This window comes from Aureococcus anophagefferens, assembly GCF_000186865.1.
Source record: "Aureococcus anophagefferens unplaced genomic scaffold AURANscaffold_2, whole genome shotgun sequence".
Classification (NCBI taxonomy): domain Eukaryota; class Pelagophyceae; order Pelagomonadales; family Pelagomonadaceae; genus Aureococcus; species Aureococcus anophagefferens.
The window spans coordinates 2,812,648-2,827,657 of NW_008705562.1; the positions used below are offsets into that span (position 1 = coordinate 2,812,648).

The window sequence follows — 15,010 nt, forward strand, 5'->3', positions numbered from 1 at the left end:
GTCGCGGCTCGGCGGCGCCGCGGCCTCCGCGGCGTCGCGGTCGTCGTCCGGCGCCGGCCCGGGCGTCCGCGCCGCCGGCGGCGCGACGGGCGACGGCCGCCCCGTGGCCCACTGGACGAGGCGCTCGGCCTCGTAGACCGCGCGCGACCGGAGGCCGACGCGCGGCGGCGCGGACGTCGACAGCCGCGGCTTCGCCGCGAAGGCCGCGGCCTCCGGCGCCGCCGTCGCGTCGCGCCGCGGGTCCTCGACCTCGGCGAGCCGGTCCCAGGCCCAGGACCGCACGAGGCGCCGGCCGTCGCCCGCGACGTCCGCGACGGGCTCGAGCGCGGCGACGCCGACGTCGACGCACCGCAGCGCGCCCCGGCCCGCGACGCTCGCCGCGGCGGCGTCGCCGGCGTCGCGGCAGGCGCGCCGCGCGTCCGCCAGCAGGTCGCCCGCGCCCGGCGCGCCCTCGGGCGCGCGCACCGCCGCGCAGACGTCGCTCGCGGCCGCGGCGGCCGCGGCCGCGACGGGCGCGAGCGTCGGCGCGGGCACGTACTTGAGCCGCACGCGGGGCCGCGCGTCGCCGCCGGCGTAGGGCTCGAGGCCGTCGACGCCGAGCAGCGCCACGCGGAGCACGGCGACGTCGCCGCGCGTCCGCGGGCCCCGGTCGCCGGCCTCGCCGAGCCGCCGCCGCGCCCAGTCGCCCTCGAGGCGCTGGAGGCCCAGGGCGCCCAGCCCGCAGACGCAGAGCAGCACGGGCAGCGCGAGGAAGTGGTCCCGGGCCCACAAGAGGCACGCCGCCAGGCACACCGCGACGGCGCCGCCGGACGCCGCCGCGTCGTCCCACCTGTGTGCAAATCAACCACTGGTTTGGGACGTCCCGACCAAACTTTGAAATTCTCTAGCTCGGTCAAATCGAAGTCGATTCGGCTGATTTTTAGACGGATCGATTGCTCTCATCGAGTTCTCGAAGAACCAGTGGATGTGATCGTGCCAAACATTCGAATACGCTCACATTGAAGTCGAGTTGAAGATTTGATTTGCACACAGCGTCCCACCGGAGCAGGCGGTCGACCGCGGACACGAGGCCCTGGACCCAGGCCACGACGACGAAGAGCCGCTTGAGCAGCTCCACGGTCGCCGCCGGCGACGGCGCGTCGTCGCGCGGCGGCCGGTCCTTGGCGCGCCGCGCCGCGTCGAGGAACGCCGCCGGGGCCCTCCGAGACACCGCGACGCGCGCCTCCACGAGCGCCGCGACGTTGCCCCGCCGCAGGCCCGACGCGTCGTCCGTCGCGCCGTCGACGAAGGCGGACCCGCCCTCGACCTCCTCCTCGCCCGCGGCGGCCGCGTCCTCGTCCGCCAGAAGCGCGTACCACCCCGCGCCGGTCCGCGCCTCGGCCGCGCGCGCCGCGGGCCGCGCGAAGCGGTGGAAGCTCGCGTGGCTCGCCGGGTCGTCGTCGCTGTCGGAGTCGGACGGCGCCGGCGGCGCCGGCTCGGCGCCCGCGAGGCACCGGAGCGCGCCGTCCATCGTCTCCTTGACGGCCGCGAGCCGCCGGTCCGCGTCGCGCTCCGCGAGCTCGTACAGGCTCAGCGTGCGCCGCCCCAGCAGGGCGCCGCCGGCGGGGTCCGCGCTCGACGACTGGGCCCGGAGCTCGAGGAGCAGGCGGTCCCGCGCGGACGTCGCGCGGAACGTCGCCGACAGCCGGAGCCGCCCGAGCTGCGACGACCGCGCGACGACGCGGCTCGCCGCGACGGCGTCGCCCAGGCGCGCGACGACGACGACGGGCGCCTCGAGGAGGCGGCCGCCCTCGTCGTCGGAGCCGTCGTCGTCGCCGTCCGCGTCGCCGTCGATCTTCAGCGTCGGCGGCAGCGCGTCGTCCGCGCCCCCCGACCGCACCTGCGCGGAACTCGAATCTTCGACCCGACGTCAATGTGCGCGTCATCGAACGGTTTGGACTCTTCGACTTTGCTTCGAGAACTCGACGAGAGCACTCGATTCGTCCAAGAATCAGCCAAATCGACTTCGACGTGACCGAGCTCGAGAATGTCAAAGTTTCGTCGGGACGTCCCGAACCGGCGGTCGAGGTCCACGCCGGATCGCACGAGCCGCGCGCGGCGCACGTCGACGTCGACCTCGGCGACGACGTCGCCGTCGTCCACGGGCGGGATTTTTGGCAAATCCGGCGGCGGCGGGGCCGGCGCGTCGGCTTTGCTGTAGCTCCGCGCGAGCGTCGCGATGTACGCCGCTGTGTGCGTCGGGCTCCGCCCGACGGCGGCGCCCGCGGCGCCGACGAGCGTCCCCGCGGCCAGCGCCACGGTCAGCCCCGCGCCCGCGCCCGCGGCGGCCGCGACGGCGCCGCCGGCCGCGAGCGCGACGCGCGACGCCGACGCCGTCGCCGCGGCGACGGTCGGCGGCGCCGCGGCGGCGCGCGCCGCGTGGGCCGCGTCGTCCGCCGCGGCCGCCGCCGCCGCGGCGTCGGCGTCGCGCAGATCCGACGCGCAGCGCGGCGCGAGGAGCGCGAGCCACGCGGCCGCGGCGCCGGAATCGTCCGGCGGCGCGCGCAGCAAAAGCCGGCCGCCGCCGTCCGCGAGCTCGAAGCCCGGCGTCTCGAGGTCGTCGCGCCGCCGCAGGTGGACCGCGGCGAGGTCGCCGAGCGCGTGGACCTCGTGGTCGCGCCAGGAGCCGCCGCCGGCGGGGCCGTGGCGGTAGCTCCGGAGGCTCGTCTCGCCGTCGCGCCGGAGCTCGCAGTAGCGCTCGCGCCAGGACGCGTCGGCGTCGCCGACGCGCCAGCAGAGCAGCGGGCCGCCGTGGACCGCGGCGCCCGCCGCCGCGGGCGTTTGCGCGCCGTTGAGCGCCGCGCGCCACGCGGCCGCGTCGCCCTCGTCGACCGCGCGCCAGAAGCGCTCGGGCTCGCCGGCCGCGCACTGCACGGCGAAGCCCCCGCCGCCCCAGCGCCCGCTCTCGGGCAGCGAGAAGGGCCGCGCCGTCTTCTCGCCGAGCCGCAGCGCGGCGGCCGATTCGACGGCGCGCGATGCCGCGCTCGCGAAGACCGCGAGCTCGCGCGCGCCGCCGTCCCCGACGCGCAGCGCGGCGTAGCGGTAGGCCCACTTGCGCGCGCCGCCGTCGTCCGTGTAGCTCGTGAGGAGCAGGCCGCTGCGCGCGACGCGCCACGCGTCGTCCGCGCCGCGGGCGCAGGCGAGGGCCGGCAAGTCCTCGTCGGTCGCGTCGCGGACGAGCGCGGCGAAGGCCGTTTCGTCGAGCGGCGAGTCGGCCATCTTTTCCTGCGCCTTTTTTTTCAGATGAAGCTCGTTAGCCGCGCGCGTGCGTCGAACGAGAATTCATTGCGACGTGCTCCGCCATCATCCGCTCGGAGAATTTGACTCGAGCGCTGAAGCCAAAGTTGAAGGCCGAGCGGCCGACCGCGGCCGACGCCTCGGCCGGCGTGCCAGACTTAGGCTAGCGAGTGGGGACGGCCGCGCGCCTACCGGCGGGCGCAGCAGGCCTGCGCCTCCTCGCACTGGCACCACGCGGAGCCCTCGTCGTCATCGCAGTCGTCCTCGCAGTCGCAGAAGGAGTCGGCGCCGTCGCACTGGACGGAGCCCTCGCCGCCGTCATCGTCCTCGCCGCACGCGTAGGGGCACTCGTCCGCGGCGAGCGTGCCGTCGAAGCCCTTGACGGCGCAGCGGCCGTCGGGCCACGCGGAGACCCACTGGCACGTCTTCGCCGGCGCGTTCTTCTTGTACCACGAGTCGGAGTCGCCGTGGCAGGCGCCGCAGGACGCGCTGCAGGCGTAGGACGCGAGGCTCTTGCCCTTGTGGCCGTCGTCCTCGCCCTTGACGGCGCAGCGCGCCGAGTAGGCGGAGACCCAGGCGCAGTCCTTCCACGGCACGCCCACCTTGTGCCACGTCGGCGAGTCGGCGCAGTCGTCGTCGTCGCACGACTCCGGGCAGGAGCCGTACCCGTCCTGGTCCGCGTCGCCCTCGACGTCGCAGCCGTTGTCGCAGCTGTCGCAATCCATGTTGCCCGGGCCGTCGCAGCTCGCGCAGCCCTCGTAGCACGAATAGGCGTACGAGTACGAGTAGCTCGAGCCGTCGTCGTCGTCGACGAACAGCGACACGGTCCCGTCGGTCGGGTACTCGTTGATGGCGTCGTCGTCGTAGCAGGGGTCGATGGCGACGCAGGAAGAGGTCGTGAGCGTGCCGAAGCCCATGTCCGTGTAGTAGCTCGTGGAATCCGCCGCGACGCAGCCCCCCGTGCAGTCGTCGTAAAACACGATGATCTCGTAGCCGTCCTCGCAGGTCTGGCAGTCCATCCAGTCGCCGTAGACGGCGTCCTCCGCGGTGAAGTAGCCGCACGTCACGCACGCGCCGGGCGTCGACGGCGCGGCGAGCACCGTGTCGTCGTCGATGTCGCTCGCGTCGCCGTCGAAGCACAGGTCGCCGGACTGGACGTAGACGTCGCAGAGGGAATCGTCGAAGCTCTCATCGACGTAGCCGCCCAACTTGCTCGCCTTCTGGCGGGGCGTCGCGTGAGCGCGCTGCGGGGGCGGCGCATCCCACTTCGTCTCCGCGGCTGCGGCGAAGTCGGCCTGCGTGAGGCGGCCGTGCTCGGCGAAGGCCTTCTTGAGGACCGGGTGCGCCGTGTCCACGAGTGCCTTCTTGCCGAACGCCGCGGCGTGGGCGCCGGTCGCCAGCAGGAGGTTCATCAAGTGCACCATCATGCGGGCAGCCGGATTTGGATTCTGATTCAAGTTCAAGGTGCAATTGAGTCAAAGGTTACGTCACCATAACCCCCTAGGACACGTCGAGCTCGAGGATGTGCTGGACGGCGGCCTCGAAGGTGGCGACGTAGTAGCCCGTCTCGGAGAGGCGCTTGTCCGGGTCGCAGAGCGTGCAGAGGACCTTCTGGAGGTAGGAGAGGTTGGGGATGTCCGCGTTGACGAGGACGTAGATGAAGATGGGGAGGAAGTCGTCGGCGCCGAGGTGGTTCTCCGTGCCCGGGTGCTCGATGCGGTAGAGCTGGGGGATCTCCTTGGCCGCGGCGAGGAGCGCGTCGAGCTTGTCGCAGGGGAGCGTGTAGGAGCCGATGTTGCTCAGCTGGTAGATCGCGGACTCCCACGAGCTCGGCGAGATGTGGTGCACGGGGATGCCGAGGGCCGTCTGGGGCATGTGGCGCGCGTTGGCGCAGCGGGCAGCCAACCGCCGCTCCTCGGCGTCGATGTCGCCCCGGAGCAGGCCGTGGAGCTTGTCCATCAAAGGCACGAAGATCTCCGTCTCGATCTGGCGCCGGATCGCCGACGACAGGATCGCGTTCAGGTCGTCCTCGGCGATGCAGCTCTTCCGCCGCAGCGCCACGGCCACCAGCAAGTCCGCGCAGCCCTCCAGGAGGCACGCCTGCAGGTGGTCGATGTACTGCTTCATCTTCGCGAGCATGTCCAATCCCGACTCGAACGCGTGGCCGCCCGCGGCCGCGACGATGTCCGCCAGGATCTTCTCGAAGGCGGGCAGCGCCAGCACCTGGCACACGGCGACCTGCGCCGCCTGGCGCAGCGTGATGTCCGGGTTCCGCTCCAGCAGCTCGAGCGACGCGCGCCGCTTCGGCACGTCCAAAAACCGCTGGAGCGCGAGCGCGACGTCGCCGCTGTGCGCGTGCAGCCGCGCCCCGAAGAGCATGCCCGACACGCGCCGCGCGTAGCGCTCGAGGCGCACGCGGCGGTCGTTGACGCTGTGCGTCGTCTCGTAGAGCGACGGCCGCCGCGTCGGGAAGTCGAGCTTCTCCGTCGACGGCCGCAGCGCGACGAGCTCCTCGTGGAGCTCGAAGAACTCGCGGAACCGCCGCGGCACGCGCCACTCCGCGCCCGCGAGCACGTCGAGCACCCAGAGGATGTAGACCGTGTGGTCGTCCGCGTAGTCCGTGCCGAGGATGCGCACGCAGAGCGCGGGCCGGAGCCGCGCGGTGTCGACGCGCACGGCCTCGGGGCCCTCGGCGCGGCCCCGGCGCGGGTCCATGTGGTCGTCCTTGAACTCCTCGCCGCCGTCGCGCCGCGGGCTCCGGTCCCCGGCGCCGCGCGCCGCGCTCAGCTCGGACCGCGTGTCCCACTGCTCGGACCGGCGCTCGAGCTGCGCCATCATCGCGCTGAGGCCCTCGGCCTGGGCCTCGTCGATGACGCCCTGCTCGTGGAGGATGAAGGCCATCTTCGTGAACCGGCCGCCGCCGCGGCCCGGCCCGGCCGCCGCGCGGCTCCGGCGGCCGCGCCGCAGCAGGAGCACGACGTCGGCGTCCGCGGCCCGGATCGTCGCGACGAGCTCGTTGAGCGTCGTGCCCGGCGGGAAGAAGCCGTCGCCGATGCCCAGCACCTCGTCGCCGACGCGCACGCCCGCGGCCTCCGCGCGGCCGGGGCACTCGGGCCGGCCCCGCGGCAGCGCGTGGACGACGATGCGGCCGTCGCTCGTCGACTTGACCGTGACGCCCAGGCCCTCGCCCGCCGCGCGGCTCAGCCGCGCGCGGAAGCACGTGCCCTCGGCGACGACGAGCACCTTCTCCGCGGCGCTCACGGGCAGGTCGCTCGGCTCGGACACGCCCGCGGGCCGCGACCGCGCCGGCGGCGGCGGCGGCGCGGTCCGCTTCGCCGGGGGCGACGCGGCGTCGGCGGCGGCGGCCGGCGGCGGCGGCGCGGTCCGCGGCGACGCGGCGGCCGGCGGCGGCGGCGGCGCGGTCCGCTTGTCCGCCGGCAGCGGCGGCGGCGCGCTGCGCGCGGCGACGACCGGCGCCCGCCCGCCGCTCCCGCCGCCCTCGCGCCGCGCGACGACGGGGAGCGCCTCGGTCATCGACGGCGGCAGCGTGAGGAAGCCGTCCGGCAGGGTCACGCGGTGGCCGCGCGTGGTCGGCGGCGTGTCATCCATGAGCGACGGCGCGCGTGTCGGGCGCGGCTCACGCGCCGCGGAGGCGGCGCTCACCGCGTGGCATGATGTCCTTGTCTCGTGATCATCTCTCACAGCAGGTGTGGCAATTTTATACCCCCGGGCATAAGCACGCGCGCCGCCGAGAGCTCCTCGCCGCTGCCCAAGTGGCGCGGATGCGGTCTCTGGAGCGCCATCGCACAAGCCGTGTGCCGTCTGCGACTTGATCGAAGAGGCGTCCAGATGAAACCGCGCGGCCGCGCGGCAGTCCCGCAAGCTGCGTGTGTAAAAACCAGCCCACCGACGACGACGTAGGTCGCTGCGACAGAAGCCGTGCCTGGCGGTCGTCGCGCTTGGCGGATCGAGGCGGCCGCCGCTTGGCTCACGCTCGCCAATCAAAATTTGCCACTATTTTTCTTGAAGGGAATTTTAGCTTTTTCGATTACCATTGGCCATCATCGAGGCCGAGACCGCGTCACATTGGGCGCCGTCCTGTAAGGTTCCCGGGCTAGCATGACGATCCTCTACGCGCTGGTTGCGCGCGGCAACACGGTGCTCGCGGAGTACACCTTCACGTCGGGCAACTTTCCGACGATCACGCGCGTGCTCCTGGGCAAGATCCCCGAGCAGGATGGTCCGCGGCGGCGTCCGCGCCCCGTCCGCCCGCCCCGCGCCGCGCGCACGGTCGCCGCCCGCAGGCAAGATGAGCTACGTCTACGACCAGTACGTCTTCCACTACGTCGTCGAGAACAAGATGACGTTCCTCTGCATGGCCGACGAGCGCGGCGCCGCGCCCGATCGCCGCCGGCCGCGCGCGCGGCGACGCGGCCCGCCCCTTTCGCGCGCAGGTCCTTCAAGCGGCGCGTGCCCTTCGCGTTCCTCGACGACGTGAAGAACCGTTTTTTCGCGACCTACGGCGACAAGGGCCAGGCGGCGATCGCGTTCGCGTACAACGAGGACTTCGGGCGGACGATCCAGAAGCAGCTCGAGTTCTACAACGGGCCCCAGGCGGACCAGTTCGCGACGGTGCACAAGAAGCTCGACGACGTCAAGAACGTCATGGTCCAGAACATCGAGATGGTCCTCGAGCGCGGCGAGAAGCTCGAGCTCCTCGTCGACAAGTCGGAGCAGCTCCAGCTCGACTCCTTCCGCTTCCAGAAGAGCTCGAAGAAGCTCAGGCAGGCCATGTTCTGGAAGAAGGTCAAAATCTACATGCTCATCGCCTGCGTCGTCCTCGTCCTCCTGTACATCTTCCTCGCGGTCCTCTGCGGGCCCACGTTCGAGAAGTGCGGCAACAAGGACAAGAAGTAGGCGCGCCGCCGCCCTCGTCGCGCGGGCGCGCCGCGTAGCGGACGTTCCCGAGGCGCCGGTCTCGCAGTTTTGGGGAGTGTCGGGGAGCGGCGCGTCGGGCGCGACGGGAGGGCTCAGCTGAGGCTCGACTCGAGTCGCAACCGGCCAATGAGCGTCGGGCGCCGCCCGCGACCGCCGACCCAGATAAAATCTGGTGCTCCTCCTCCACAGCCGCGGCGGCAGTGGTCATTGACGCCTCCTGGTCCCTGGAAGGTTGGGCCGCCATGCTGCGGCGCCTGTCCCAGGGCGTGTCCTTCCGGCGCAGCAGCAGCGCCGCGGAGAAGGAGGAGGCCAAGGCCTCGAACCCCGGCGGGGGCGCCGCGCCGAGCGAGGCGCCGGCGCCGGCCCCCGCGCCGGCGGCCCAGCGCGTCTGGCGCGCGGCCAAGGACCCGAAGACGGGCCGCACCTACTACTACGACGTGCTCACGCGCGAGACGCAGTGGACGAAGCCGCGGGAGCTGCAGGACGACCGGGAGCGCGCGGCCATCGACGCCAAGAACGCGGAGAAGCGCCAGTTCTTCGACGAGATGGAGCGGAACATGCGCAAGAACTTCGCCGCGGGGCTCACGTCCGTCGACATCCAGGAGCCCGTGAGCGGCCTCGGGTGGAAGCCGCCGCAGACGCGGCCGTCGAGCGGGTCGATCGGCGAGGGCGGCACGCGGCTCGTGCGCACGCTGTCCACCGTCGACGACGCCTTCCTCTTCGACGACCCCCAGGACGGCGGCCGCGGGTCCTACGCGTCCGGGAGTCAGACCTGCCGGAGCCGGCGGCGGCGGTCGCTGAGCCCGCAGACCGCCGCGTGGTGGGGCGAGGTCGAGGCGACGAAGCAGGGCCCCCGCGCGGCCGCCGCGGCCCGCGAGCAGGGCAAGCAGAACCGGTCCCAGCGCACCGTGAGCTTCGCCGAGGAGAAGGAGAGCCTCGCGCGGGACCTCGCCGCGGGCGCGCCGTCCAAGACGCTCGCGAAGCCCGAGGTCGCGCGGAGCCGCAACTCGACGGGCACCATGTACGTCACGTCGACGCTCGACGCGCCGGACAAGGAGGCGACGATCAAGTGCGTCTGCCACGTGCTCCGCGCGCACATGGCCGCCGCGCTCGCGACGCCCGTGCGCGACCGCGAGGCGCGCGCGCGCCGCGGCGAGTTCAAGATCTTCGAGGACGACGACCACGCCGACGACGACGACGGCGTCGTGCCGACGGCGGCCCAGCTCGTCGCCTTCTACCGCGACGTCTTCAGCCGCGGCCAGATGGAGCTCGAGTGCATCGTGACCTCGCTCATCTACGTCGAGCGGCTCTTGAAGGCCGCGCGGGGCAAGGTCAAGCTCCGGGCGTCGAACTGGCGGCCCGTGCTGTTGAGCTGCATGATCATGGCCTCCAAGGTCTGCGACGACTTGAGCATGTGGAACGCGGACTTTAGCCACATCTGCGCCGCGTTCACGCTCAAGCGCATCAACGACCTCGAGGCCGCGCTCCTCGCGGCCTACGGCTTCAACGCCACGGTGCCCGCGTCGGAGTACGCCAAGTACTACTTCCACCTCCGGTCCATGGCCGCGCGCCTCGGCCTCGGCGGCGACGCGGGCGACGACATCAAGCCGCTCGACGTCGCCGCCGCCAAGCAGGTCGCGAACCGGTCCTTCAAGTTCGCCAAGGACCCCAAGGCCAAGCCCGACGACGCCCTCAGCGCCGACCTCGCCAAGATGCGCGTCCGCCGCGCCGTCTCCGTCGGCGGCGACGCGCTCGAGGCCCAGGCCGCCGCGCGGCCCGCGACGCTCGAGGAGGTCGTCGACATGAACCCCAAGTCCAGCTAGGCGCCGCCGCTTTTCCGACGCGCGCCGCGCACCGACCCGCGCGCGCGCCTAACGAACCCCGCTTCGAGCGCTCGCGGCCGCTGAAGGCCTGCAACGTCGACCGAAAACACGGCAACGTGCCTCGCCGATTGCAATCGATTGCCACAGCCGCGACGCCGATAGAGCGCCGCCTCGCTCGCGTCGTGCACTTCTGCGTCCGCAAGCTCATCGAGGAGAACAAGCAGCTCTACGCGGCGTTGCGCGGCACGCGCGTCCTCTTCCGCGACGCAGCCCGTCGGATGGGCTTCGCGGACGCGGGCAAGCTCGGCGTGCCCGTCCGGCCGCGCGTCTACAGCGACCGGCTCCCGAAGAACGTGGCGCAGGTCGGCGTCGAGGGCCCGGTCTTCGAGATCGGCGGCTCGAACCCCGACATCTTTAACCTCGACTACGACCTCCACGCGAAGATCACGAAGAGCGAGTACTTCAAGTGCCTCTACGTCTTCAAGACCTTCGACAAGGTCGTGGACCTCGTCTACGAGAAGGTGACGTACGTCGAGCCGTGGACGCACCGCGGGACGCAGAAGCGCGGCTTCCACAAGTGCCCGTCGTCGGCGTTCTGCCTCCTGCTCAAGCTCTTCCACCTCCAGTTGACGGAGGACCAGGTGCGCGCGCTCCTGGACCACCCGGACAGCACCTACATCCGCGCCATCGGCATGCTCTACGTCCGCTACGGCACAAAGCCCCGCGGCGTCCCCGTTACGCGCGCCGCGGCGCGCGCACCCGCCGCCGCGCGCAGGCGGCGACCCGACGGTCTGGTGGCGCTGGCTCGGCGAGTACCTCGACGACCTCGAGGAGTTCAGCCCGGGCATCCAGGCCTTCCAGACGACGACGCTCGGCGCGTCCGCGCCGCGGCGTTGAACTTCGACGGCGCGCGGGGCGCCCACGCGGCGCGCGCAGGTTCGCGCGGCGGCTCCTCGACGCGAGCGACCTCTCCTACTTCGAGACGACGCTGCCGCCCATGCTCCCCGCGGCGCTCGAGTACCGCATGTCCGTGCACCTCGCGAAGCACGAGGACATGACGCAGCGCGCGGCGAAGAACGCGCGGCACGTCGGCACGGCGGCGCTGAGCGCGGGCGCGGGCGGCTTCCTCTGCTGCGCGCGCGGCTTCTACGGCGAGGACGACGACCTCGACGCCGAGGCGGGCCTCGTCTGGCGCCAGGACGCGACCATCGAGGCCGTCGAGGAGCCCTACGACGGCGCGCCCGACGGCACGCTGCCGCGCTACCGCGTCGCCTTCGCCGTCGGCCCGCCGGCCATGGCCAAGCTCGGCATGTTCCAGTTCCCGCCCGACGAGTCCGAGAAGAAGGGGCTCGAGGCGCGGAAGAAGGTCCTCGACGAGCGGCGCCGCGCGGACCAGCGCGACCGCGACAAAGACGACGCGCGCGCGGCGCGCGGCAAGCCCCGGCGGCCGCCGCGCTTCCACCACGGCCAGACCATCATGTCGTCGAGCGACGACGACGACGGCGCCGACGACCGCGGCCGCGACCGCGGCCGCGACCGCCGGGGCCGCAGCAGCGGCGACCGCCGGGGCCGCAGCCGCAGCCGGAGCGGCGACCGCCGCCGCCGGCCCCGGTCGCGCGACCGCCGCGACCGCCGCGACGACGGCGACCGCGGCCGCGGCTACGACCGGCCCCGCGACGACCGCGGCTACCCCCCGGGGGGTTACGACCGGCCCCGCGACGACCGCGGCTACGACCGGCCCCGCGACGACCGGCCCCGCGACGAGCGCGGCCGCGACGACCGCAGCCGCGACGACCGCGGCCGCGACGGCGGCTACGACCGGCCGCCGCGCGGCTCGGGCCTCGACCGCTGCGGCCCGCCCCCGGAGCGCGCGCCGCGGCCCTGGGAGGTCCGGTCCTCGCCGCCGCGCGAGTTCGACCCGCGCAGCCGCGGCCACAGGCTCTCGCGCCCGCCGCCCCGGGGGCCGCCGCCGCCCGACCGCGACCTCGACCGCGGCCCGCCGCCGCCGCCGGACCGCCGCGGCCCGCCGCCCGAGCGCGGCCCGCCGCCGGACCGCAGCCCGCCGCCCGCCGCGCCCGCGCGGCCCGACCGCCGCCCGGAGTCCGGGGCGCCCGCGCTGCCGCCCGCGCGCGCCTCGCCCGCGCCGCTGCCCTCCGGAACGGCGCGGCGGCCTACGGACGACCGGGAGCGCCGGCACTGGCGGCCCGGGCCCGTCCCCGACGACGGCCGCTGGCGGCCGAACTAATACTAGCGTCGACCCTTCCCGCGCCCGCCGCGGCCCCGGCCGCCCTTGCCCTTGCCCTTGCCCCGGGGCGCCGGCGGCGCGAGGTCGACGCGGCGCGTCGAGAGGAGCGAGCGGACGAGACCGTCGGTCGCGGGCCGCGCGCAGGCCCCCCGCCCCCGGTCGAGCGGGCTCTTGCCCGGGACGAAGGTCAGCTCGAGCTCGACGCCGCTCGGCCCCGCGACGGCGCGGCAGGCGGCGACGGACGCGTGGAACTTGGCGACGAAGACGGGCCGCCGCGTCGAGAGTAGCCGCGGCGGCCGGCCCGGCGCGTGCGTCGCCTCGAGGAGCACGGCGCCCCGGGCGTCGCCCCCGAAGAGCGCCTTCGCGTCGTCGAGGACCCGGAACGCGTCGAGGGCAGGGTGGTCGTCGGGCAGCGGGCACTCGAGCGTCGGCGCGCGCGGGTCCGGCGGCTCGCGCCAGGACCGCGCGAGCGCCCGGAGCGCCGCGCGCGCGCCGCGCGCGCGGCCCGCGCCGACGGCGCCGCCGTCGCCGTCGTCGTCGCCGACGTCGACGCCGCCGTCGTCGTCGTCGTCGCGGCGGAGCGCGGCGTCGTAGCACGCGCCGCAGAGCGGGTACGTCGCCGTCTTCGCCGCGTCCCCGGCGCCGTCGCGCAGGCCGTACCAGAGCAGCTCCGAGCGGCAGGCGGGGCAGCGGCGCCCGTTCGACGCCGCGACGGACCCCGGCCGCGGCAGGTCGACGACGTCCTTCGTCGCCGGGTCGTACAAGCGCTGCGGCCGCGGCACGAGGTGCAGGTAGTGGCCCGTGAGGCCGCAGCGGCTGAAGGCCGACCGCGACGCGTCGTCCTCGGGCCGCTCGGCGTAGACGGCGTCGAAGAGCTGCTCCATGGCGTCGACGTGGGCCGCGAGGTGGGCGTACTTGGCCGCGAAGTTCGCGACGCAGTGCGCGACCACGGCCTCCCGCGGCGCCTCGCCCCCGGCGATGAGGTCGCAGGCGGCCTCGATGGCCGCGCGCACCTCCGGGAGCACGAGCGACGCGTCTACCCTCAAAAAGCCCCGGCAGACGACCGTGCCGAGCTCCGTCGGCCGCAGCCGCCGCGACTTGCCGTCGACGGCGACGTAGAGACGCTTGCAGACGTTCTCGATGTGGCTCGGGATCGACGCGTCCGTGCCGATGCCGTGCTTCTCCATGAGGGCGACGCAGTCCGCCTCGCTCAGGCGCTCGGGCGGCCGCGTCGTCGCCTCGCGCGGCGCCGCCGCGCATTTCGCCCGCGGCCGCGCGCCGACCGCCGGCAGCTCCAGGAACAGCGGCGGGCCCGCGTCGTCGTCGCGGTGCGGCCGGAGCACGTCCAGGAAACCCGGCGCGACGAGCGCGCGCCGCTCGACGACGAAGCGTTCGCCCGCGAGGTCGACGGCCACTCGCTGGTCCGCGTACGCCGCGTCTTCCGAGACCGACGCCAGGAAGCGGCGCGTCACCAAATCATAAAGCGCCGCGGCCTTGCCGTTCAGGACGCCCGGCGGCGCCGGAGCGGTAGGAGTAATGGGCGGGTGGTCGCCCGCGTCAAGTCCCCTCTTCGGCCGCCGCCACGCGCTCCGTTCCAAAAGATCCGCGGCGTGCGCGCCCCACCGCGCGTCGCCCGCCTGCTGCTCGATGGCCGCCCGTAGATCCATGGACGGCGGGAACTTGTTCGTCTCCGTGCGCGGATAGCTCAAAAAGCCGTCGAGGTAGAGGTGCTCCGCGTGCTTCATCGCCATCGCCGGCGACAAGCGTAAAACCCGGCTCGCGGCCTTGAGCAGGTCCACGGTGTTGAAGGGCAGCGGCGGCGCCTTCGTCGACGTCCCCGCCGTCGACTCCACCACCGTCGCGACCCCCGCGGCGGCCGCGCCGCGGCAGAGCGCGGCGGCGACGCTCCGGTCGAAGCACCGGCCCCGGGCCCAGGTCGCGTCCGCGAAGGCGCCGTCGACCTCGAGCGCCGCGTCCGGGAACCAGTAGGGCTCCGGCTCGAAGGTCGCGATCTCGTCCTCGCGCCTCACCACGAAGCCCAGCGTCGGCGTCTGGCAGGGCCCGTAGGACAGCGTCCGCGCGTCGAGGCCCGCGTACTTGGATTGGAAGTGGCGCGTCGTGAACCGCGTGAACGCGACGCCCACCCTCAAGTCGAGCTCCTGGCGCGCGATGACGGCCTCCGACAGGCGCTCGTCGGGCTCGCCGAGCGTCGCCATGGCCTTCTCGATGTCCGCGGGCGTCACGGCCGAGAACTTGGCGCGGTGGACCGTCGCGCCGGGCCGGAGCTCGCTCTGGGTGACGTCCATGACCTGGAACGCGATGGCCTCGCCCTCGCGGTCGCAATCCAGGAAGAGCACGAGCGCGTCGCAGTCCTTGGCCGTCTCCCGCAGGTTCCGCAGCACGCTCCCGTTGCTCGGCACGCGCACGACGGGCGCGTCCCAGAGCTCGCTCGGGTCGCAGCCGTCCCAGTCGCGGTACGCCGGCGCGAAGTCGAGGTTGAAGCAGTGGCCGAGCACGGACGTGACGCGGTACTCGCAGCTCGCGCCGCCGAAGCGGCCGCGGAACTCGTGCGTCCGCGGCGACCCGCCGCGCGTCGACACCGTCGACTTGGCCAGCGCCTTGGCGATGGCGTCGGCGATCGACGGCTTCTCGGCGACGCACATGACGATGTCCATCGCGTTGCTGGCGTGTTGCGGCGCGTTGCGCGCGGGCTATCGAGGCGTCAAAT

General features: G+C 73.8%; 4 protein-coding genes across 4 annotated transcripts in view; 2 read left to right on the plus strand and 2 right to left on the minus strand.

The window, feature by feature from the left end:
• Positions 1 to 6,885, minus strand: part of AURANDRAFT_70742 (hypothetical protein) — a gene marked incomplete at both ends in the record, with an annotated part of 8,709 nt that extends 1,824 nt beyond the window's left edge. The window contains 5 exons of the mRNA XM_009035036.1: positions 113 to 829; positions 1,041 to 1,879; positions 2,104 to 3,264; positions 3,579 to 4,724; positions 4,786 to 6,885. Of these exons, the coding sequence (XP_009033284.1) occupies positions 113 to 829; positions 1,041 to 1,879; positions 2,104 to 3,264; positions 3,579 to 4,724; positions 4,786 to 6,885 (5,963 nt within the window). The remainder of the gene's footprint in view (positions 1 to 112; positions 830 to 1,040; positions 1,880 to 2,103; positions 3,265 to 3,578; positions 4,725 to 4,785) is intronic.
• Positions 6,886 to 7,339: 454 nt separating this feature from the next.
• AURANDRAFT_36201 (hypothetical protein) lies at positions 7,340 to 8,246 on the plus strand (the record flags this gene model as incomplete). The annotated part of the gene is made up of 3 exons (XM_009034921.1): positions 7,340 to 7,516; positions 7,581 to 7,662; positions 7,731 to 8,246. The coding sequence occupies 3 exons, from the start codon at positions 7,396 to 7,398 to the stop codon at positions 8,191 to 8,193; spliced, it is 666 nt and encodes a 221-aa protein (XP_009033169.1).
• A 1,155-nt stretch (positions 8,247 to 9,401) lies between these two features.
• Positions 9,402 to 9,779, plus strand: AURANDRAFT_14064 (hypothetical protein; the record flags this gene model as incomplete). Its single annotated transcript, XM_009034922.1, has 1 exon — positions 9,402 to 9,779. A coding segment is annotated over one exon (378 nt), but the record flags the coding sequence as incomplete, so codon positions are not given.
• Positions 9,780 to 12,869: 3,090 nt separating this feature from the next.
• Positions 12,870 to 14,957, minus strand: AURANDRAFT_19616 (hypothetical protein; the record flags this gene model as incomplete). The annotated part of the gene is made up of 1 exon (XM_009035035.1): positions 12,870 to 14,957. A coding segment is annotated over one exon (2,088 nt), but the record flags the coding sequence as incomplete, so codon positions are not given.
• Positions 14,958 to 15,010: the final 53 nt, after the last annotated feature.